Genomic DNA, 22,842 nt, shown 5'->3' with positions numbered 1-22,842 from the left:
AGAAAAGAAATCAGCATGCTTCTATTTCCTTCATTACAGCATGGGAGTAATAATAACTATTTCTTATTTGCCTCATGGGCTGTTTCAAAGATCAGCAAAGTTGCCTAAATTCAAAAATTGTAAGCTCCCTGAAGAAATATATAAAAACTCAGAGCATAACAATTTCTACTAGCAGTGTACATTTGATAGAAGTATTTATTTATTTTTTATTTCATCTAGGGATTTCTCAGAAAATAGACTTGCCTTTAGGATTCTTAAGGCACAAAAATAGCTATAATAGCTATTGGTCAAAAGAGAAGAGTATAAAGACAACAGCTTTTATCCCAATAAAACTGAAATTAAAGTGTATGAATGCTTCTAAATCATATGAAGCAAACATAAGTGTGCTAAAAAAAAATGCCAGTGAAGATTGCATAAGGAAAAAAAATGCATTTACTTTTCACTTAAGAATGTACAAATTAACTCCATACCAAATTATCTATTGAATTTTAAAGGCAAGCAGATTATGAAAGAATACTACACTCAAACCAAATAGTGAATAGTTCAGGAATTCAAGGATGGCTAATATTAGTTATTTACTTTGTCAATAATTTTCTGTTTAAGGTGAAAAACTATATATGATCACCTCTTAACAGCATCTTCACCCCACCCCACCCTCCACAAATAAGCACAAAATAATTTTAAAAATCCTATCCTGATTGAAAGAAAATATCTTTAAGAAGCCGGGAACAGGAAGAAGCTTTCTTAACATGACAGGGTTCTTAAACTAACCACTCGCTTCATATTTTATGGTGAAAGACATCAGACATTCATATTAAAATCAGAAATAAAACAGAATGCTGATTAGAAAAACACAATTATAATTCTTTGCAGATAATATTATTGTAAACATAAAAATAAAAAATCAAACGAAAAACTTCAAGAACTGAAACAAAAATGGATATCAAATACATGTAAAAAAACTATTCTGTTAAACGTTTACCAGTAATGACCAGTTAGTAAATATGCTGAAACAAAAAATGTAGTGTTCAATTGAAATGAAATGTAAGATGCATAGAAATACATTTAATATAAGAAATACATTCTCTACTTAGATAATGTTAAAACAGTTTACTGTAAGACATAAAATATTTGAATGAAGGAAGAATATCATATTCCCGGGTTGAGGAAGAATAACTGATTAGTGTAAACATAGCGATATTTTACAAATAGGTTTAATGCAATTCTAATCAAAATTCTCATAACATTTTTTTGGAGAAGGGATTGAAATAATGAGTATAAATGTCAGGTGGAAGAATACATAAGAACATCTTGTTAGGAAAATTCAAAAAGGAGAGGAATAAAGGGCCTTGCTTTACCGCATATTATATCTTACTGTAAAAATGAAGGCAAGTAGAACATTGTAACAAGAACTAAAAGGTACATAGAACAGAATGGATGATCCTTAAACATATCTTAATATGGATAAAATAAATTTGTCTATATTCAGATACCATGATGCACCAAGGAGTAAACGAAATATTAACCAACAAATGTTTCCTTATAGTAACATATATTTGGAGAATAATTGCCTCCACATACCACAACAAATTCCAGGAAGATTAAAAAGTTAAATCTAAAATTAAATCAGAAAAAGAATAGAAAGTATTATGGGATTTCAGTATAAGTATTGAAAGTCATGTGCCTGGGGAAGATCACCATCAGAATGAATGTGTTAGAGAAGCAAATTGCTCCAAGATTGAGTCTGTGGAACATCGCTATGTAGATTTCAGGGTAATGAGAAGTTTACAGCAAAGAAGACTGAGAAGCAGCAGCCATGGAATTTGAAAATCCCCAGAACATCATGGCCTGGGAAGCAAACTGAACAAAGTGTTTTGAAAAGAACGAAGTGATTCACAGCAGTAAATGCTGCTGATATATCAAATAAGATGAAGACTGGTCACCAAACATAATCCATTGGTTCCAGGATAGCAGTGGAGGTAAAACCCTTGTTTTAGTAGTTCAACAGAGAACGGATGGAGAAAAATTGTAGAGTATAGACAACCCTTCACTGTATGCAAGAAGAGGAATGAAATGGCAGCTGGAAGGGAAATGAAGTCAAGAGAGTTTGTTTTGGTTTTTGTTAAGATGGAAGAAGAAACAAAAAGTGACATTGTAGGAGGGAAGGGAGATCAGCCAGAGTGATGTCCTCAAGTTAGAAAGAAGGGTAGGACCTAGAGCACAAGTGGAAGACTCAATTTTTTCTAGAAAAAAGAACAGTTCATCCAAAATAATGGAAAAGAGTCAGAATAATTGGGCACAGATGCAGAAAGGTGGATGTATGTGGTAATGGAAGCTTATGTCACCTCTCTTCTGTTGCTTCTAATTTCTCAATGAAATAAGAAGTGAGGCCACCAACTGACAGTAAGGACAGAAAAGCATAGGCAGGGAGGTTTTGGCTTGACGAAGGAGGAAAGGGTTTGAAATAGTCATCCAGGAACGTGTGTGGAAGTAGAGATAACCCCCAACCTTTTTGGTAAACAATACCAGATACTTAGGACCTTCCATTACCAGGTGCTTAAGACCTTCCATCGCCAGAAGATTAGGACTTTCCGCTGCCAGGGGGAAGGGACTTTCCAAAGAGCCCAAAGTTCACCCTGTCCCAGGAAGGGAGTATGCTCACCTGATTGCAGGAACAGCATGACACCTTATCTTTGGACACCAAGGGAGGAAAGACGGGGGGGTGGACCTTTGGTCAATACCTCAGTCTTTCCTTTGCCCACCAAAAGCTAAAAGCCCAATGGTTTTAAAAATTGCTTAAAGTGGCCAATAAACGGCATACAACCCAGCCTGTTACCAAAGCCTGCCTACCAAACTGTATAAAAGATGCTTGAGTTAAGAGCTCGGGGCCGCTCCTGTCCTGAAAACGGGGTGACCTCCAGCATGCCGGAAATAAAAACCTCTTGCTTTTGCATTGATCTCTGCCTCCTGGTCTTTGCGAGATGAGCCTTCCCATCAAGTAAGATTCATGCTTTTGGGCTGGTCTTACACGTGGAAGAGGAAATGAACTAGAGAAATACACCATGATCGCAGAGTAGCACAAAGGGTCCACGGAAGAGAATGATCATGGATTTAGGATGAGACTGGAAAGCACAGTTGTCTATTTTTCTACAGCCACATTCAGCATGGAAGGTGCAGGTGTGGAGGAGACAGACAGCAGGATTTAAGCAGTGTTGGAGGCGACTGAGTAAAAATAAGAGTAAGTAAGGTCATAGCAAGGAAAACAAGCGTTGCAAAACAGTGATACTAAGGAAGGGTCATGAATATTAAGCTAGTTAAGAATGAGAGGGCACGAGAGGGATAAGGAACAATGAATAGGTGTGAGTATCAATGGTGAGATTGAAAATGTGGAAGTTGAAGTATTAAAAGGTGAGCTGGAGAGAACAGAGATGGTGGTCAAAGAATAAGATGGCTATAGAGACTACAAAGGCACAAAACGAGAGTGAGGAATATGGAAGAGTTAATTTTATGGACATTAAATTCACCAAGAGTTATGATAGGAGTGCTAGAGAGAATGACACAGAGGAAAACCCTTCAAGGAATGAGGCAGATGACCTGAGAGTGAGTAGGTGATTTCCACAAGCAGGTGTACTGGCAAATAGATGGGGTGTGAGATTCAAAGTGGGATATCGTCTTGCAGGATCAAAGGAGGAAGATAAAAAGCTGGCAGTGAGGGGCAGAGACACCTGCCCTACCTTCAGGCTCAGGGAGTGGAGGGTGAGAGAAAATAGTGGCTAGCACTTGAGAGGGAGGCAGGGCAGCAGCCTTCAGGGAGAAATCCAAGTGTCAGCTGGAGCAGGATGTAGAGAACATTCAGAAAAAGGGGGTTTGGCTGATGTCTGACGGTGAGTTCCCCATTGCTCGGCAGAAGGGTTTTGGAAGATGAGGAGAGGTGGGAGATGGGGTCAGCAAAGGTGTCCAGAGCTGTGTGGAGATTAGAGTTTGTAGGACAAGTGGTGACATGGGAAACCTGAATTTCTTATGGTGACTGAAATAAAAAAAGGGGGAAAGACCTGATAGTCCTGATTGTTCCAAGGCAAATAGCAGGAACATAAAAACATAAGGGCAGCCTCAATTCTAAGGCAAGTGGGTAAATTATGGCACATCTAATCAAAGATTGTAAACATTTAAAAGAATAGCTAACAATATAATATGCTCATGATAGAGAAATTTAAAAGGCAGAATGTAAAATTGTACCTATGGCATTATATAAATCTTCTTTGTAAACACATGCATAAAATTGGTAGGAAGTACCTAAAATATTAAATTTTTACCTTATGTTGAATTTTGGGTGACTTTTATTTTTTCTTAATACTTTTCTATAATTTCCAAATTTCTCATAAAAAGCCTATTTTTGTTTATAATCAGAAAAGAAAAACCGCATATAATTTTTAAATAGTTGTGTCCTCTGCTAAAATGCTGTTAATATTCTCTTTCTTGATTGAGCAATGGTTTTTCCAGCTATCATTTTTTTATTACTTTTTAAAATGTAGAATATGTTGAATGCCTTTTTCCCCACATGTTTTATTTCACACACATGTAGTTGTGGCCCCTGCAGTTTAGCCAGCCTCTGTATGCAGTGTCTGAGCACACATAAAAAGAAATGAGCACACGGACCTTGTTTGAGAAGGGCTCAGGTGCCTACCTGGCATACCGATGTTTCAGGGTCACACAGGCTGCTGTGTCCATTACACTGACATGGAACACAAGTGCCCAGGGCTGGTCCAGGTGTGCGGCCACCTGCTTCAGAACGCAGTCGATAAAATCCTGGCAAGCAGGTCTGAAAGAATAGGAAACCAGTTAGGACAGCCAAGTTAGAAATTTTGTTTTAGCAACACGAGTTCTTCTGTGGTTAAAAAGACTGACTTCTTTTCCCCCACCTGTGTTAGGGGCAACACGACTTACATGCACAACTGCCAGTTTTGGTACCTAATGTGTATATCTCCCTGATCTCTGTGGTGTACAGGCAACCTTCATGTACTCGGACTTTAGCCAAAGAAAGCTTTCATTTGCATATACGACTCTTAGCCTGAGAAAGATTCAAATAGTCTTTTTCTTGAGAAAGAGGTTTGTTTTTAAATAACATTTTCATATGGACTACAGAGAGAACTCCATTGTCCTGCTTCTACTGTGCTTGATAGGTAACTAGCAAATGTCCAATGAAACTCACCTAATAAGTTAGATAAATAAAAAAGTGTCTTGGCTGCATTATTGATATGGATGTCATTTAAAGACTTTAAAGTAAGAAATTCAAAATAATAAAAGCTCTACATGTTTTGGGACTATTAGGCTACCAATAAAATTTATCTTCCTTAATCTATTTTTTTAAAATTTTGCAATAAAAATCTGAAAGCCAACAGAAAACTGTAAGCAAAGCTGACATATGCAAAATCAAAACTTTCATCTCCATTTGGGTTTATTATGTAAATGTATGAAAAACATCCCTGGCTGTCTGGAAGGAAGGCAACAGATCTAGAAAGGGAATGAGGACAGTCTTGTGTTCCAGGACCAGCTCCCGAGGTATGCAAAGCTGCTGCATTTATCAGACATTGCTTGGTTTATGAGTAAAAGGTAGAAGTCAGCTTATCAGATCCTACTGAAGACTGAAGATTATAAAGGCACTGTTTTACCACCTTGGCTAAATAGGATTTTTTTCACTTAAAAATTTTGCTCCCATTGATGAAAGAAAAATGATTGCTGAATAAGCAGGAAAAAAAAATATTGGATTAAAAACTTCCTAAGACCTCTACATCATTTTCATTCTGGCCTAGGTAGTCTAGGAGTGGAATACACAAATAGGTTCCTTAGAAAGAGAAAAAGATCAAATGTCAACACTCTCCATATTTATTTTGACTTGGATAATGTGACAGTATCTCAATTAAGTACTTAAGTGTCTCTCTGCTTTTCTCACAGGCTATAAAAAATTCTGTGAGATTTAATAATGTCCTAGCTTTGAGCAAGCTGATAAAACCAAAAATAGTATTCAAAATATTTTGAGTCTCATTTGTCTTATGGTGGACACAATCATATATTTTTAAATAGTTTGTTTATATTAAATATCAAAGTTCATTTTTGCCATTGTTACTGAATAAGATCTAAAAATTATGGTTGAGGAATTCATTTAAGCATAACTAAAGAAACAGTCTAATGTTTATTTAAAAGTAGTTCACAGTGTGAGTTGTTTCAATTCTTTAGCATGCTGACCATTGAATAAAATTGGATTTTCCTCACATGGATTTCATCCTTGGAGACCTATATAATTATTGTTATATTTGGTATACTTATGGGTTATATTTGCTTGGTGTGTGTATGTGTGCGCGTGTGTGTGTGTGTGTGTGTGTGTGTGTGTGTAAAAATCACACAAATTGAGAGAAGTTCCTAGCTCCACTTCATATCTTATACAAAAGTTTAAAACAAGTCTCAGAAGAATAAAGTTAAGAAACAATACTCTACTGAGGAATCGTATGAAGTCCAATGTTATAGAAATGTATAGCTGGGGCCGGCCCGGTGGCGCACTGGATAGTGCGCTGCTTGGGAAGCGCGGCGGCGCTCCCGCCCGAGGGTTCGGATCCCACATACAGACCGGTTCCCGCTCACTGGCTGAGCGAGGCGCGGGAGCAACGCCGAGGTTTGCGGTCCCGTTGCTGGTCCCCGGTCCGGGGCAGGGGCAACACTGAGGGGTGCGATACGTTGCCGGACACAGAAAAAAAAAAAAAAGACAAAAAAAAAAAAAAAAATGTATAGCTGAATGCTAAGGTGAAGTTTACCATAATGCACAACAAATCTGTCCTATTACTATAGCTCTTTCCTGGAAGGGCAGCATAACACAGTGGAAAAGCACCCGTGGTGGAAGCCTGTGGCCTGGACTCCAAGCTCTGTATAGAATCTTCTAGGCCTTTCCCTGGGGCTCTCAGAATCATGTGGGAAGCTTTTAAAAATACTGATGCTTGGCTCCACCCCTACAGATTCCAGTTTAATTGGTGAAGAGTGGGGCCAGGGTTTGTTTTAAAACTCCTAGGAAGGTCTCATAAGCAGTTAGGGTCCAGAATCCCTGGCATGCGCCCCCTCCTGTGCTGTGAATGTGTGCTTTTATTTATTTATTTTTATTTATTTATTTTTTTGACAATGTAATACTTTTATTATATTGAAAAATATTTCTGGTTATTTTATTTATTTTATTTTTTTATTTTTTATTTATTTATTTATTTATTTTTTCATGTTTTTTTATTTTTATTTTTATTTTTTTATTTTTTTATTTTTTAAAATTTTTATTTTGTCAATATACAATGTATATGATTATTATGGCCCATCACCGACACCTCCCGCTCTCCTCCCTCTCTCCCCTCCCCCCCAAGAATGTCCTTTCCGTTTGTTTGTTGTAACAACTACAAAAAAAGTATAGTTGTTATATCTTCTTCCCCACCCCACCCCACCCCGGTTTTTTTTTTTGTGTGTGTGTGTTTGTGGGTAAATTAATTTGTTTTTTTTTTTTTTTTTTTTTTTTTTTTTTTTTTTTTTTTTTTTTTTTTTTTTTTTTTTTTTTTTTTTTTTTTTTTTTTTTTTTTTTTTAGCTCCCACCAATAAGTGAGAACATGTGGTATTTCTTTTTCTCTGCCTGACTCGTTTCACTCAGTATTATTCTTTCAAGGTCCATCCATGTTGTTGCAAATGGTAGTATTTCATTCGTTTTTATAGCTGAGTAGTATTCCATTGTGTAGATATACCACATTTTCTGTATCCACTCATCCGATGATGGACATTTGGGTTGATTCCAGCTCTTGGCTATTGTGAAGAGTGCTGCAATGAACATTGGGAAACAAGTGTACCTTCGACTTGATGATTTCCATTCCTTTGGATATATTCCCAGCAGTGGGATAGCTGGGTCGTATGGTAGGTCTATCTTCAGCTGTTTGAGGAACCTCCAAACCATTTTCCATAGGGGTTGCACCATTGTGCATTCCCACCAACAGTGTAAGAGAGTTCCTTTTTCTCCGCAGCCACGCCAGCATTTATCTTTCAGTGTCTTTTGGATTTTGGCCATCCTAACTGGGGTGAGATGGTATCTCAGTGTGGTTTTGATTTGCATTTCCTGGATGCTGAGTGATGTTGAGCATTTTTTCATATGACTGTTGGCCATTTGCATATCTTCTTTAGAGAAATGCTTACTTAGTTCTTTTGCCCATTTTTTGATTGGGTTGCTTGTTTTTTTCTTGTAAAGTTGTTTGAGTTCTTTATATATTCTGGATATTAGTCCTTTGTTGGATGTGTATTTTGCAAATATTTTCTCCCACTCTGTTGGTTGTCTTTTAGCTCTGTTAATTGTTTCTTTTGCTGTGCAGAAGCTTTTTAGTTTGATATAGTCCCATTTGTTTATTTTTCCTTTGGTTGCCTGTGCTTTTGGGGTCATATTCATGAAGTCTGTGCCCAGCCCTATTTGCTGAAGGGTTTCTCCTATGTTTTCTTTAATAAGTTTTATTGTTTCGGGGTGTATATTTAAATCCTTGATCCATTTTGAGTTGATTTTAGTACATGGTGAGAGGTATGGGTCTAGTTTCAATCTCCTGCAAATGGATATCCAGTTATCCCAGCACCCTTTGCTGAAGAGGGAGTCCCGACCCCAGTGAATAGACTTGATGCCTTTGTCGAAGATCAAATGGCAGTAAGTGCGTGGGTTGATTTCTGGGTATTCTATTCTATTCCATTGATCAGTGTCTCTGTTTTTATACCAGTACCATGCTGTTTTGGTTATTATGGCTTTGAATGTGTGCTTTTAAAAGGGCATACAGATCCTCGGTACTATGACATGAATGAACATGGAAGCTTTGATGTTACAGTTAGTTTTGTCTGAGAGATGTGGACAAATTACTTAGTGTCTTTGACACATAGTTTCCTCATCCCACAAATGAGCAGATGTATTAACTCAGATAATTTCTATTTTTATTTTATTTTATTTTTTATTTATTTACTTATTCATTTTTTGCTTTAAAGTTCCTGATTTTTTAAAAATTAATTAATTTATTGATTGATTTTTTTAAAATTTTATTTTGTTGATATACAATGTGGTTGATTATTGTGGCCCATTCAGTTCTAACATTTAAAACTAATCTTGTGTCCTGATGGACTAAATTTCTAAGTTAGCAAAGAAAAAGTGAGTATTCCACAAGGTGAGAATTAGAAACTTAAAACTTTTTTTTTTTTTTTAAGAATGGAATATATTTATTCCTTTTTAACTTTTTTCCTGGATCCTTTGTATTTACTCTTTACATATTTTTTAAAAAATTTAAGGGTGTTTTTCAATACTGAATGTTTTGTTTTGTTTTTTTCTCATTGGACTGGGGCAAAATTCTTGAGAATGATTATGTTTGAGTTGGGATCAAAAGAGCTACTTTTTTGAGTCTTGTCTTGATATTGTCTTGATATTAATCCTTTCTGTGACATAGTGGAGAATTAAAGATAAGCAAGTAAACAAATACTTTTCTGAGCTTATCCCTTTTTCTCAAACTTAAACTTTTCCAAAGTTCTGTTCCCACATGCTGCAACTATGCATACCTCAATTTTCTTCTGTTTTCCTTCCACCTTAAATTTATTTTCATAATATGGTGTCTCATCGAAACATTAGGATCAAATTCACACAAAAATATGGGAGGGTAGAGTGAAGGGAATGAAACAAAGAGAACAGAGAGTCAACATGCCCCAGGCTCAGAGTTGCACAATGTGCATTCCCTCCTTTCCTCAGAATTTAACAATAAAAATAGATATTTGTGCTGGAGCCAACAAAAACAAAAACATGTATTTTGTGTGGGTTTTGCAATCAGGCAAACTTAAGTTTAATTCCTATTCCACCACTTACTACATATGGCTTTGTGCAGGTTTTGAATACTATGGGGCTCAGTTTCCTCATCTGGAACATTAGGATGTTGTATAACATACCAGCTGAGTAAGTTTCATCTAGATTTTGGAAACAGACTTGAATTCAAATTGAAGTTTTGCTGCTGCCTAGCTGTGTGATCATGGCAGGTTTCTTAACCTGCTTGGTCCTCAACTTTCTCATCCATAAAATGGGGATCACAAATCATACTCAGTAATGTTAGAGTAAGTGTATTAGGGAATGTGCTTGGGATAGTACAGGATATGGTAAGCACTCAATAAACGGTACATTTTGCTTTTTTATAGGGTTGTTGTGAAGATTTATGAGATAATGCTTGACATACAATAAATCAACATAGAGTCTCTATCCCAAACAGTCTTTTAGATGTAGCTGCTGAAGGTAAACTAAAAATTAGGCAACCATGATTGTTCTAAGTTGCACTGGGAAACAAAATTGCCGTGTATGTCACTTACCCATACCAAGTTCTTCAATAATTGTATGTACATGGAAACAGAGTCTTTGGACCTGCCATGTGCAACAGAAGTGATAAAGGATACCCTGAGAGCTGTGCATGTGTAAGGAGACAGATCTATTTCTACATTTTGCCGTTTGGGTTTTATGAATTGATAATAGAAGTAAATTGTTTGGGAATTATAAAATAATAGCTTTAATAGCCACAGGTGACAGCTTCTGAGAGGTGACCCAATAGACACAGCCATTCAACTGTGAAGCCATATTAAAATATGGGCCGAGGAGAAAGAGGCTAGAACTATCAAAACATGACCTAAAGATTATCAGCAAATTTCTGATATTCATTGCATTGATGGAGAGAAACACATATTCAATGCGAAATATTTTCCATTTTTAAGAAAGAAAGTCATAAATAAAAATGGAATCTGCCTACAACCTAAACTGAGTTTAGGTCAGTTTAGGCAATAACCTAAACCTAACCTAACCTGAAGAACAGGTTAAGTAAACTGTGATAACCTCAATGGCTTCAACACCTGCAAATGTGGTGAGCAAGTAATGTCCTTTATTTGACTTATAAAGGTATTCTGGTCTCCAAATCATAAATTGTAATAATTAGACATTTCTAGAGCTAACATTTTAAATAAACAGGGCTGCAGTGTCATAACGCTATAGTCAATAGGCAAAGGCTAAATGTCTTTACAACTGGCTATATTTTTAGATGTAACTAATACTTAATTTTGTTTACTAACAACCACCTTTTGGATAAAAACATGAAATGATAGCCCGTAGTTGCAGATGTCTCTGAAATACCATACATTTGGTGAAAATACTGTAAAAGAATTGCTTTGTGTATTCATGACCCAAAGCATATGTTACTGGAATGGGATGTATTATTTCAGACCTGTCCTTAACTCTTGCTTTGATGATTAGATTTTATGCCTGGGTAATTGCAATTTAGAATCAAGATGAATCATAAATAAGAAGTATAATGGATTAGAGGCAATAGCTTGCAGAGAACACCTCAGGTACCTTATTATGAGAGACAGGCCTTTATCTCTGTAATCTCTTCACTAAGATATTACTGTAATTATTGTCTGTAAATAGGAGCTTAAGTGAAATTCACAGGACTGAGGTGAAGCCACCAATGCAGAGTTCATATATATTCTTAGTTTTTTTGATTTTCTTCATTTATCATTGTCTTTATTTATACTAGTTTATATTTTCATAAAATATAGAAAATGATTAAAATTAATGGAAAGCATATTTTAGAATAAACTATTTCAAAAGCCTATCAATCACAATATGAAGAGTTTTTTAACATTTAAAATCTGGAATGGAAGGTGGACTACATTAAAATAATTTGCTACTCTACTACGTTTTTGTTCATAAGTGAATAGTATTATTTTAAATAAATGCAGAAAAAATATAGCTGTAATAACTTTCTCTTCAAGATCTCTAAAGGTCAACCTAGACTACTTACTGAATATCTTCTACAGAAAAATAATATTATAGAATCAGAGAATTTTAGAACTTTGAAACTCAACCTGTCACTTTATAGGTTGGATAACTATATAATAACTAAGGCCTATAGCAATTAAGGGAATTGACCAAGGTCACACAGCTCATCAGAAGTACAGCCAAACGGGCCGGCCTGGTGGCGCACTGCTACAGTGCATCGCTTGGGAGTGTGGCGGCGCTCCCGCTGAGGGTTCGGATCCCACATACAGACCAGTTCCCGCTCACTGGCTGAGCGAGGTGCGGGTGCAGCACCGAGGGTTGCGATCCCGTTGCCGGTCCCGGTCCGGTGCGGGCGCGACACTGAGGGTTGCAATCCGTTGCCGGACATGAAAAAAAAAAAAAAAAAAAAAAAAAAAGGAAAAAGAAGTACAGCCAAACACTCCTGTATAAATAAAATTTCACCTTTGTCTAGAAAAACCTCAAGTTCTTTCTGTCCTCTATCTTTTAATCTTTCATGCTTACTGGAAATGTAGCATATTTTATATGTACCACACCATATAATTTTCACCCATACACTGTGTGTGCATACGTATTTAGGGTGGGCTGTGCATAAAAGTGCAATGTACATGCTTACTGTGTATGTGTATAAATATATAAATAGATGTATGTAGGAGTTATGATTTAAAAATGAGGTGGACTGTTTGATTATTTACTGAATCAAAATAGACACATTCAAATGAATATTGTCCTTCAGAGCAGTTAGAAAAGGGCTATAAAATTATTCCAAGTATGCTTCACAAAATATTTGCAGCTATTCTATAAAATTGTTCTCTGAACAAAGTGGAATCCATGTGATGCTATCTAAGCTGAATGGCACTTCAGATTACAATGGTGCTTTCTCACATATGTTTCCATTTAAATCAATCCTCATGATGATTCCATAGGTAAAAAACCTAAGGTTCAGCAACAAACAGATCAAGTACGCTGTCCAAGTCGCAGAGCTATGTAGGATTCTCTGAAACCTAATTCCTTTTGCTTTTCCTTATGCCTTGCCACCTCTCAAGAAATTTGTATTCAATATTTTTAAGTTGTACTTCACTGTTGACTTAATGTTATCACGTGCCATACTTAATAAAACTTCCCAAATCCTATTTACAAAATAAGATGTGTAAAGTGATTTTATAAATTAATCAATGCATAGGTATATAAATGTTATTGCGTTAATAATAATATTAATCATGGCAACTAACATTGACTACACGCCAGGCACTGTGGTGAGTGCTTAACGTTCATAGATCATTTAGTCTTCATAAGATTCTTAGGCCGTAGGAGTGGAAGATATTAATAATATCTAACTGATATGCTGTGGGCACCAACCAGTCTGACTGATGAGAAGGAATCCGGGCTGTGGAGATACAGCAGGTCCCGGAGGCCCCTTCCAGGCTTTAGACTGTGAAGTCTGCAGAACAGGGGCCAGTAAGGTGGCAGTTACTTAGGGACTTGGGGGTTTACCGTCTAAAGCTCAAAGAGGTTTAGTAACCTGTGTGGGTCTCAGCCCTAGTATATGGTGAAATTCGACTCAAACCCATGCCAGTTTCTTATCCGTTCTACTTTCCGTACATCATACTGTTCCTATTAATATTTAATATTTGTAGAAATAATAGACTTGCAGAAGATGAAGATCTAGAAAATTTTCCAATTCTGAGGATAGTCAAAATATCCCAGAAAGCAAAAAAAGCAGTTTTAAAAATGTTATGACTAAATGATAATAGCATTGTTGGAACAAATATACGTACTTCTGAGAAACCTATGTTGAAGGGAACAACCTGCTATTGAGAGCATAAGTTTTGTCACGTTCTATATAAAAACACTTTCAAAACCTGATACAATCCTATCTCATAATTCACTGCAGTTTAAATGTCTCTAACAGTTTGGAAGTGGTGCCAAGAAAATAGATCATTCTAATAAATGGGTCTTATAAAAACATTCTTATTTTTTGATTGTTCCATATTTCCACAAATCTCTTAACATTTTATCAAATATTTCCCTTCAGTTGTGATTTGTATTATTAGGTCACAATAATATCATTCTCTTGCTACTGTGTCTTACACTGTGAGTGAAAGATCAAATAAAATAGGTTAAGAATACCTATGAAAGTAAAACTGACTGCAGCAAAGGTGGTTCTGGGAGCATTTGCATTTGGCTCCTGTAGTGAGTGGAGGTTAAACAGGCTAGTAGGAGTTAACTTACCTCACAGGACAAGCCAGAATAGCCTGGGGGACAATCACATTTTTCTATAAAGTGAGCTGCAGGAGTCACCGCTGTTACACGTCCTTTTTCAGCTACCTCCATTGAGATTTCAGAGATCCTAGAACCAGCCAGTACATACTTAGATTATCATATCAGTCAGTTAAGATCACTCAGCAAACACTCAATCCCACAAGAAGAATATTTTCAGGTCTTTGTCAACCTCAAGCATATTTTATTGTTTGGTCATTTTAAAACGATGCTGTGGATTGATTGTACTGTGTTCCCTAGAATTCATATATTAGAAACTTAATCCCCACTGTAACTGTTGAGGGTGGGAAATCCTATTATGGTAATTGAAAGGTGGGTCCTTGAAGAGGTGATTAGATTGTAGGACCATGCCACAGTGAATGGATTAATGATGGTGGTCAGGGACGTGGTTCTGAGGGCTTCAAAAGGAGAGTGTATGAGGAACTCTGCTCTGCCATTTTCTGCCACGTGAGAACCCTGGGTCACTGTTGCCACCACCAAGACCTTCACCAAATGTGTTCCCTGGACTTTGGAATTCCCAGCCTCCAAAACTGTATGTGATAAATTTCGTTTTCTTACAAAGTACCCAGTTCCAGGTATTTTGTTATAAGTAACAGAAACGGGCTAATAAAAATGACAAATAATAATTGTATATATCTATGAACACAACAATATGATATTTTGATATATGTTTATGTTGTGGAAAGATTACGTCAAGCTAATTAACATATTGTTTGGAATATTTATTTATTACCCCCTAAATTCCAGGGGCTCATGTGCTACATCTTCTATCTGCATTTTTGCTTCTTCAAAGGTTATTATGCATGAGCAAAATATCCACATAAATCATAAGGAGTTTAGTAAATTGGTTGTCTTATATCCTGTTGAGAAGTTATTATAAAGATTTTTTTCTCTGTTTTTAAAAATGTGAGTGGCTTCAGATAGACATGACCAATTAACTAGACATTTATATTTTTTTCAAACAGACAACCCAAGGTCATTCCCTGCTACAATATCTCCTGCAGTCACTAGTGAAATTGCTTTTAACTTTCTACCACTCCCAATTTCTTCCTCTCAAGCCTCTAAATGTCTTTTCAAGAACTTTAGAAAAAGACCTAGAAAACAATGATCAAGCATAATCTAATAATATTGATTTCTTTCTGAGGATAAAAAATCCTTCAAATAAATATTTTCTCAACTTTACTAAATAAATCCTTCAAGTAACTTAACTCACCCCTCCTGTTGGTGGAATTTTCCTTATAATTAAAAAAAAATTATTCACAGTGAAAATATTGATGCCCTTTTTATTAATTTGAAAATATACATTTAAAAAATATACACAGTCCATAAACTCAGACTATTTCATGACTGACTAACTGGTAACACAAAAATGTTCTGCAAATAAACTTTTAAATGAGACAATGAATAGTTTTGCTTCAATAAAAGTCACCTCCAATTGCTTAAGGAGTCTGAATCATAAACTTTATAACCAGCGCAGGTAGGTTTTATTGAAATTGAATTACGAATGCACGTTCTGGCTTCGCTAGCACTATAATCTGCACTCTGAAGATCAGCCAGTCTTTATGAAACCCACGTGCAGTTAACATTCAGATGTCACTCCTGCTCCTTCTAGTACACACAGTGGTGGCGAGCTGTCCCTGGAAGAGATGCCACCCTTATGTTCTCCCGGACTCTCTGTGGGAGTAAGAAGGTAACTTGGTGTTTGTTGACAAGTCAGTTGCCACTGGCATCTCCATGGCATTTTATAGCCTGGGGAACTACCAGCATCATCTTTCCTTCTTTTGCACATGGATGCACATAACAGACCAGCAAGTGTTTAAAAATCAAGTGAAGCTCGAATAGTGGCAACAACAGATATTTCTGCAATACATTTTTCTCCAGAAATTAGAAAGCAATGGTTTTGCCTGCATCAGGGATTTGGCCAAACTCAGGCTTCTATTTAAGTAAATACTGCAATTCAAAAGTTATTTCCTTCAGGTAAAGGTGAGAGAAGACAAAAGCAAAGAAGAAAATGACAAAATGTGCAAAGTCTGAATCTCAAACCACATGTATAACTCTTAAACCCTCTTTTTCTGAGACTATTTAAAATTTGTAACTAAATAAATAAAGATGCCAGGTTATGTCCTAATTACTTTTGGGGAAACATTTAAATATTTTTTAACTTTTGTCACAATTCTACTATCTTACAAAATCAATGCTGATGACCTGCCTTAATTGTTCTTATCATTACTAGATTATGATTCTAGTTTTTATTGAGCTTAGAAAATGTGAAATATTTATGTATTCTAAAGTTTTGAAAAATGGTCACTTAAACCAAAGAATCTCATTTAGTGAGGCATGTGAAATAGTGTGACAGGGAAAGAGACACTGGAAAAAAAGACAAAGTGTCACAGCGTGGGAAGGTGAGATCTGTGAGAGAGGCAAAGAAACAGAAAGTATAATGAAAAATGCATGACAACATCTTTCCTATCAGTTCTACTAACAAAATGTTCTGTGTACTACCAAACTCTTTTACTGCAGCATGGAACAGTTTGCAAAATAATATATTTGCATACTCACAAAGATACCTGCCGTCTTCTATGACATGCAAACCTACTTTGGCTTCTGCCACTTGATTTACATTTGATATTCTAAAATAATTAACAATTTAGCTGACAACATTTTTTAGCACGTGCTTCTTTATTATTTCATATAAAAATAATCTTCTGTTACAGTAAGAAATATGACAAGGAAACAAAAGGAATACAGATTTGAAAGTGAATTTTGGTCCTTGAATAAATTTTTTAACAAAACTCTCTACATCAATCAAAAAAGCAATATGGATCTTCCACATAAAATGAAAGAACTTTTCTAAATTATGTGCTTAGTACAGTACACATATTTGAATATAGTATTTTTATATTCATTTGTTTGACAGTGAGAGGCTTCATCATTTTGTTTTGTTTTGTTTTCCTAGCCTGGTCTTATAACTTATCATATAAGACTATTTACAAACATATGTTGATTCTGTATTCTTACAGAACATAACAGAGAAACACATGAAAGAGAAATTGAGACTATATGCATGAACTCAATCAACTTTCTGCTTCCATGGTATGGGACTTATCTATACCTGTGTGATTCCTCATTTTATCTCATTGTATAAGTTGTCCCTTCTCTTCAAGGAACATAGCATGTGTGCTCATGATGTTGTGGTCTCCTGGCTCTTCCATGAATTATTCTCTCTTTATTCTATATTTTTAATATTTTCCTTGCTACTAATCCCTTTCCTGTGGTCTGTAAATATGCTCACTTCCCTCCCAAATTAAACACTCATCCCTTGGTTTTTTAAACTATGTCATTCCTTCCTTTTATAATTATGTTCATGGAAAACAATAATCTACATTCACAATATTAGGTTCATTGTGTTCCATTTGTTTCTTAAAAGGTTAAGATTATTTCTGTCCCAGGACTCTACTGAAACTGGTATTATGAATGTCACCAGTGTGGTCCTAAGTGTCAGTCCCAATTAGCCTCATCTTAACTGGTCTCTTTGGGTCATATTAAAACACTGAATACTTCCTTGAAGTATTCCCACTGTTTGGGTTGATACCACATTCATTCCTGCTATTTTTCTGTGTTTTTTTTCTTTTCATTGTGATTCCCAATCTTTTCACATGATGATGTATAGGGAAAACGACAATATTGTATGGCACACTGGGGTGAACACTTGAGAGTGCTCATGGTTGGAGGGCATTGCACCAACTTGGTCCTCCCTGGTTTCCCTGATGGTTAAAAGAGGTTACTTTCTCAGCAATCTTGTAACCCATTTATAGCACAACAGTTAATTATATCTGACCTGCAATATATGTTCCACTGAATTTTTGTCTGGCATCTTAAACTCACCTTATCTAAGGTGAATTCAATATTTTTTCCCCTTAAGCTTGCTTTTCATGCTATTTTTCTTTTTCGGTGAATGGCAGTAACTTCCTTCAAGTGACCTGGAAGCCACCCTTGGCTTATCTTCTATCATCACACTCCAGAACCAACCACTTCTAAATCTGATGTCTTACTGAACTTCCCTATAGAATCTAGAATAAGAACGTAACTTGGATATTTTCTACCGTAGTTTACCTGCTTTGTCGCATGATATTTCCATAAGTAGCCTTGATCAGAATATAATGAACATCATAGAGTACATCCAAGAAATCTTCACGGGTCACCGTCCTACTGGTACGAGGATCATCACCATAATATTTCCATTCTTTCTGTTAACAAGAAAAGAAACTACTCTGACAAAACTGAATGCAAAACCACTGGCATCTATGCACCAAACAACTAAGAACCTTACCTCTGTCATTTCTATTTCATGTCTTGTCAATTGCCCAATTAGAGGAGCAGCCATATGCCTGATGATAATTCTAGCATGAGTAGGAGTCCCACCTCGAATGATAACCTGAGGATTATAGGTCGAGAAACCTGTCTCTTCTCGAGCCTCAAAATAGATTGCGTACTTTAGCTTGCCTCCATAGGCCATCAGCTGACAAAATAAAATGAAGGTGATGAGTTAGGTAAACCTCCAAATGGCTTGATTGCAAAGACACATTTCACCTTGTTCTCGTGTGACTTGCAAGTTCTTGTTCTTACCTTCTTTCCTTCAAATTGTTCTGGGAGTTTCCAATAAAAAGGTTCCAAATGGAGATCTTGCCTCACCCGATCCATGTGTGCGACAATCTCTGGGTGCTGGAAGAGGATGCCTTTGGTCGTGGTGTGCTGCAGCGCCTCGTCCACCAGAGGCAGAACGGTCTGCTCAGCCTTCAGAGTCACCTGCACCACACCCAAGACAACAAGAGGCTGCATGTAAGCCTTTTGGGCATCCCTTTAAAACTCAGTTATGAACTGCACATCTATTTGCAGTCCCTATCCCCATTCTGATGAGTTCTCTCAAGAAAGAGAACTCGTCGACAGCAGGCATGAACAGCAGGAGATAAATCTTTTTGATTAACTTGCATAGTGAAAACCACAATATCTTTGAAAACTGAAGTCTTTTACTCTAATAAAAGTAATAGTTAAAAGTGGCAGGAGTTAAAGGAAAATTAAGGTAAAAATGAACGTACTCCCACCCTAACAATCAGGGATGTCCCAAGGCTGATTGGAATGAATTAGTGTTCCTGGGGCGTTGACAGCGCGCATGCCCAGTCGTGCCCCGGTGCCCTCCCGGGTCAGAGCGCAGCCCCTTCCCATGCAAACGGTAATGCTTCCCTGACAACGTTCCCCTTTTCCCCTTGGCATCCATTTCCCTATCAACAATAAGTGATCTATTTTCAAGGAGGAAGAAAAAAGGCATTTCCTCCAACCGTCCTGCACGTGGCCCCTTTACCATTTCTAAATGCGCACGGGGGAAAAGATGACTTCGGTATTTTGCCACTTCCCGCTGCCCTCCGTGCCGGCAGTAGCTAAGGTCGCTCCCTGGCGTGGCTCGGCGTCTCCTTACTCACCCGCCTACGAATCAGGCCTTTCGCTTCCGAGCACCGAGTGGCCGCGCCGAAGCAGTAGCAAGGGCTGCAGCCCAGGGGGTTGTTGGCATCAAGTCCGAATTGGCCAGGCCGGCACCTGTCACAGCGGACGCCTTCCACATGCACCTGAAGAAAGAGGACAGCCCCTCAGAGTCCAAAACGGCAACGTTCTGGGGGCAGTCAACTTGAGAGCAAATAATAAGAGCACACTTGGAAAAAAAAAATTAAATAGGCCAAAATAAGAGCACACTGAGTATTAGACTCACATCTCAAATGACATATGTAATGACCCTCATTGTGAGGATTTCATAGGTTTTTAAAAAATGCTTTATTTATAAATACATATATTACTAAGGGTAAGGTGTATTGTTTTTTAAATCTAAGTGGCACATTTCCTACGATTCTGTTGTGAGCCATGTGAAAGATTCATGAGAATTTCAAAAGCAAAATAAACATACTGGATCCTAAACAGTGGTGCTGTTCAAAGTTGGAAAAAAACCAGGCAGGTTGTTAAAATGTACGTTTATATGACTATCATAATATAATGTACCTATATATATAAAATTCATTAAATATAATATATAATAATAATCATAATATGTAATAATGCAGCACTGCACTCTGTTTTGACCTGGACCCTTGATGACCAGAAGCTGCCATTTTCCTAAATTGTCTACACTATATTAACAACCACTTTCCAGATTTCATCCTCCCGTTTCCTCCACCCCTCTTCGCATAGACTTTATCTTGAAAAGGTACCTCTGACACAGTTTTAAGTCCATTTATCCCGGAATTGATTTTTCACAAATACCTAAGGGGGAAAATCCTTCTTATCCTTTTTAATTGGCTCTTTTTCTACATCATTTAACAATATTAATGAGGGCAGAAATCTGCACATAGTCACTGTTTGTAATGTCAGGGTTTATACGTGATGAAATTTTACTGAACTTCCATAGCAGTAAATATATTTTTCAGTGTACAGTGATTGCAGATTAACTATGGGAGAAATGGTTTTTTATAAGCCTATTATTTAGCTGTGATTTTCTCTGATGAAGCTTAAAAGAATTGTCTTCCCTGCCTCCCCTCCCAGATTATTCTTGTGGAAGCAAAGCAAAGATATAAAGAAAAATAGTTTCACTTTACCACTGAAAATATATCATCTCTACTAAATAGAAAAAAAGTTGGATTTGAATTGAAAATAAGTTGTTGGAAAGCAGTGCTTATCTCTATGTCAATGGACATATACTAATGAAAACTCTGTGCTATAGTTTGAATGTCCCCCCAAGCTCATGTTGAAGCTTAATTCCCAATATTGTATTTGAAAGGTGGGGCCTTTAAGAATTGATTGGACCATGAGGGCTGTGCTTAATTCATTTATGGATAATGGGTTAATACATTTATGGATTAATGGATTATCATGGGAGTGGAACTGGTGGCTTTATAAGAAAAAAAGAGACCTGAGCTAACATGCTCTTGCCTTCTCACTATGTGATGCCTTGTGCCACCTTGAGACTCTGAAGAGAGTCCCCATGAGGGAAAAGATCTTCACTAGATATGCCCCCTCAACCTTGGACTTTTCCAGGCTCCAAAACTATAAGAAATAAACTTTGTTTCTTTATAAATTACCCAGTTTCAGGTATTTGGTTATAAGCAACAGAAAGTGCACTAATACTCTCTGTGTCTGGCAATGAGTTTTTGTCCATCTGTTTAGCCTAATGAAGCAGGACACTGAAACGAACAACACTGAATGAAGCTAACACTGAGCAATGGAAATAGAATTGAGTGAGGTTCTCCTTGCTGCATTTCGGCAGCACATACCTTACAAGTGCACTGTCCAGTTTGATCGCTACAAGAGCATTTTTTAGTCTGTGAATCACAGGTAGTGGCATCTGTCCCTGGCAGGAAGCAGTCACAGACATTGCAATGAGGGTAGTTCCAGTGACCTCGATTGCACTCTGTACATGTTGCACCAGAGAATTTTGGATGACACTTGCATTGGCCCGTATTTACATTGCATTGGAAACCCAAGGATCCCACTGTGCTGCAGTTACAAGCCTACGGAGGAGATAAAAACAGTAACCATTAACACAACTTCGTGGGAAATATCTTAAAATTTTGATTCTAATACTTCTATGCATCCATTAAACACATATTGATCATGTATCTATTCTATGCTTTGTTTTATTCCAGTTTAGTCTCTTGGGATATACCAGTGAACATAAACATTATAATTGCTTCCTGCATTTACGAATATATGTGATTGTCCAGAAACCATAGTTGTATATGAATAAGAAAGAAAATGTGTTTTCTTTCTTTCTTTTTTTTTTTTTTTTAATGGCAGGGAGGGATTGGGTACAGCACTTACCTCTTAAATTTGTTCAAAGATTAAACTTTAGACAAAGTCATTTTACCTTATCTTATTTTTGTAGCATTTAAGTTCTATAGTAACAATACGTTACAATCTAGTGGAGGAAGACAAGTAAGTAGGTAAATATAACATGACAGAATAAACATTATATAATAGGAGAAGTGCAAAATGCTATGACGACATTTCAGGAGCACCAAACCAGACATGGAGAAACCAGGAAGAGCTTGGAGGGGAAGTGACACCTGATGCAAGGGTACTTAAAAAGTTTGTGGAAAAAGTGAATTACAAGATAAATATGTATCTTTCCATGAACTTTTTGAAGACCCCTAGTCTATTGTTTTTGGCATTTAGTTTTGCAGACAAGCCTGCTTTGAGGTGCTTTGCTGGTAACCTTTTTTCTTTAACCTAGATGTACACACGATTTTCTCTTATTTATGTAATTCAAATTTTTGCTAGGACTTTAAAAAGTTTGAGTCTTTTTAAAAATTAATTTACTAGAACATGGCAAGTTCTTTCAGCTTTGAAACAGGATTGATTTTTGATTCAATACTGTTTCTTTAGATTTGTCTTTGACTTTTACATCTGTTCTAATTTATCAATTTTCTTTTTCAGGATTTCTTATAATTCTTAAAGTATTTCACTCTTGTCTGTCTGCCAAATCTTTAATATCCTAATGTCTTCTGCAATCCTTTTTTTTTTTTTTTTTTGCTTTCCCTTCCTTGCTGTATTTACCTCTCAAATTTCTTCTCCATTTTACAGTTCCTATTCTACACAGTGATAAATTCTATAACATGTATATATGGCCAATGCTTACTTAAATTACACTATTGTAATTTTAGCTTCTT

General features: G+C 36.6%; 1 protein-coding gene across 1 annotated transcript in view; it reads right to left on the bottom strand.

Moving 5' to 3' along the window:
* The window catches only part of LAMA2 (laminin, alpha 2), a 310,853-nt gene that overhangs the window by 170,303 nt on the left and 117,708 nt on the right, over nucleotides 1-22,842 (bottom strand). Inside the window, exons 14-20 of the mRNA XM_008568714.1 lie at nucleotides 21,448-21,684; nucleotides 19,612-19,755; nucleotides 18,761-18,940; nucleotides 18,465-18,653; nucleotides 18,248-18,381; nucleotides 14,087-14,204; nucleotides 4,685-4,819 (exon numbers count right to left, since the gene is read on the bottom strand). Of these exons, the coding sequence (XP_008566936.1) occupies nucleotides 4,685-4,819; nucleotides 14,087-14,204; nucleotides 18,248-18,381; nucleotides 18,465-18,653; nucleotides 18,761-18,940; nucleotides 19,612-19,755; nucleotides 21,448-21,684 (1,137 nt within the window). The remainder of the gene's footprint in view (nucleotides 1-4,684; nucleotides 4,820-14,086; nucleotides 14,205-18,247; nucleotides 18,382-18,464; nucleotides 18,654-18,760; nucleotides 18,941-19,611; nucleotides 19,756-21,447; nucleotides 21,685-22,842) is intronic.

Source organism: Galeopterus variegatus, unplaced genomic scaffold, assembly GCF_000696425.1.
Source record: "Galeopterus variegatus unplaced genomic scaffold, G_variegatus-3.0.2 Scaffold434, whole genome shotgun sequence".
In the NCBI taxonomy this organism is placed as follows: domain Eukaryota; kingdom Metazoa; phylum Chordata; class Mammalia; order Dermoptera; family Cynocephalidae; genus Galeopterus; species Galeopterus variegatus.
Note: the sequence above shows the minus strand (reverse complement) of the source record. Positions and strands in the feature narration are given on the sequence as shown.